This window comes from Penaeus japonicus, unplaced genomic scaffold (assembly GCF_977035675.1).
Source record: "Penaeus japonicus unplaced genomic scaffold, GWHDUDI00000001_assembly GWHDUDI00000019, whole genome shotgun sequence".
Taxonomy (NCBI): domain Eukaryota; kingdom Metazoa; phylum Arthropoda; class Malacostraca; order Decapoda; family Penaeidae; genus Penaeus; species Penaeus japonicus.
In genome coordinates this window covers 27,902,933-27,905,432 of record NW_028234421.1, presented here as the reverse complement: position 1 = coordinate 27,905,432, position 2,500 = coordinate 27,902,933, and the positions used below count along the sequence as shown (strand labels likewise).

At 47.4% G+C, this 2,500-nt stretch overlaps 1 protein-coding gene across 3 annotated transcripts in view; it reads right to left on the bottom strand.

Annotated features, from left to right (window-relative positions):
* LOC122246906 (uncharacterized) overlaps positions 1-2,500 on the bottom strand; it is a 29,486-nt gene that overhangs the window by 21,696 nt on the left and 5,290 nt on the right. For all 3 annotated transcript variants that reach the window (XM_043005717.2, XM_086547593.1, XM_043005716.2), the window contains exon 3: positions 1-1,821. This exon is cut by the window's left edge and continues 372 nt beyond it. In XM_043005717.2, coding sequence (XP_042861651.1) covers positions 1-1,821 — 1,821 coding nt within the window. The remainder of the gene's footprint in view (positions 1,822-2,500) is intronic.

The window sequence follows — 2,500 nt, the reverse complement described above, 5'->3', positions numbered from 1 at the left end:
TAACTGGTTATTATCTTGTGCTGAGCTGCAAACAGGCAACTCTGAGGAGATATGAAGAAGTGGCAGACTACTGTCCAGAACCTCAACCGGGTGTGTTAACATCTGTGTACCGGACGTCGAGGGAAAATCGTTTCCCTGGCTTACTGTTGGGGCTGCCTGGGCCTGACTGCTCACTGGCTGCTCTGGGCATGGTAATGAGAGCCTGCTAGGGCCAGGAATTGCCAGAGGGTCGTCTAGATATGGTCCTGGATCTGGAGGAGGTGGAGGTGTGTTCTGGGGTGTCCTTTGGTCACTGACATCTCCAGATAAGCTGGCATCAAGAGAGTTGGAAGAAAAGTGTGACAAAGAGAGAGAGAACTGCTCAATAAATCTGTTAGCACTTGCACGGCCACTTGTGAACATGCCCTGTGGGCTGACAAGCATACCAACATCTTGGCTGTCATCACTGTGCTGCAAACCAATTTCTGATGTGGATATTTCTGCTCCTTCATCTGCCATGACTGGTAACTGCATCTGGTCAGATGGTGCCAGATTGTCATCAGAATCATCATCTGACGAGTCACCCTGAGGGTCCATTATTCCTCTTCCACTTGTAGAGTCAACTGTTGAATCCAGAATGGCTACACTGGCTAGACTAGGGGAAACAGGACTGCTTGGCCCTGAAACATCGTTTCCTTGAAATTCAGCAGGAGTTGGAGGTATGGAGTCAATGTGACCAGTGGATGATGAGACAATGCAGTTATCAGCAGGTGTTCTTGGGGAGCCCAGAGGGGAGGCCTGTCCCCTGATGCTGCTGCTGGCCTCACAACCTGACACGTTCCCTACGAGTGCCTCCGCCTCCCCATCACTCAGCCGGACTAACTGGCTGCCGATCCCAGAGGGCCCTGGGCTGGAGCTGAACGGAGGCAAGTTTTCAGGGGAATCACTCTCACTGTCTGTGTCACTGTCTGGAGATCTACATCTATTGGTCTGGGACACCATCCCGTCCCCTGAAGGACTCGGCTGTGGGATAGCCTGGAGAATGCTTGGGCTAGGTTGAGGGGCTGTGTGGAGGTTACTGCTGGGGCCTGGCCTTGCTAAATCTTGCAGGCCACTGGGCCCAGCACAGTGCACAGCCTCAATACCACTGGGCCCTGCACAGTGGACAGACTCCACCTCATTGGGGTCAGCAATGCGCACAGCCTCAATTCCGCTGGGCCCAGGCTGGGGAGCCCCTTGAATGCCACTGGGGCCAGCCTGGAGTGCAGAGCTGCGAGCCACCTCCCCAAGATTCAGCTTCCTCTGCTTGGCCCACACACTTTCTATAGGTGTTGGAGGTGTACTATCCTCTTCCTCCTCCTCTTCCTCCTCTTCATCATCATCATCTTCGTCATCCTCATCTTCATCATCTTCATCTGTAACTATGTGGGGTGAACTCCATCTTGGTTGCGCTCGCCCCAAGATGCGTTGTGTTGAGAAGAGGCTGTTTGAGACACCTAGGCTACTCGCCCCTCGACTGCCAGGGTCGTGGTCATCTGGTGTAGCTCGGTGTGCTTCCGAGACCACCAGGCTTGGGGTCCCAGAGGGCATGCTACTGCTCACACCCACTGGAAAGCGAGGCAGGGAGCTCCCATGTGACAGGTCCTCCATGGGAGAGTCTGGGTGGTCCAGGGAGCCCTCTATACCTCCCATAGGACTATTGTAGGGGGGAGGGGGGGAGTATCTGGCTGCCGAGGAGAGGTTGGGATCCAGGGGGCTGACACGGCGCTCACACTCCACGCTGGAGGAGGGCTGTGGCGACAGACCTCCACTGAAGCTGGCTCCAAGGCTGAGGTAGCCCACCTGGAGAAGCAAAGAGAGGTTAGACTCTCAAGAAAAATGAAACAGTTCACTCTGGGAGAGGATGGAATATTATGAGAAGCATAGACACACAGAAGTAGCTGTCAATAGCTAGATGGTTCACTTTTTTTATCTATTCAACTTTTTATTTATTATGACTCGATTGATTTTGCCAAAAAAATTTAATGCAATATTTTTTATTTCTAATTCATCATCTTTCCTATAAATATACTTCCCCCCCCAATTTCAGTTCTTGCTTCTTCCTTCTTTCTTTTCATCAAACATTTAGCTTTGGTTATCAAGTTCTTAATGTTATATTTTAAAAAAATAATTTGATAAATAAACAAATAAAAAATAAATAAATAAAAAAAAAGGGATAGGAAAAAAATGAAAAGAAAAGCACAATATTGACAAATTACAAAAATAAATGGAGGAAAAATACAAAACAACCAAGAAGAAAATCAAATCAAGGCAAAAAAATGGCTAATTATAATAATGATAAGAACACTACTCCTAATAATCACAGTGGTAAATATTAAGGGACAAAAGGAAGAAAAGTTACAAAAATAATAAGAAATCCACGTAAAAATAAAATCATAAATACAACAATACCAAAGAAAACAAATTTTGAAGAAAAATCATACAATCAAAGATTATCAAAGAAAACAATAATAACAAGATG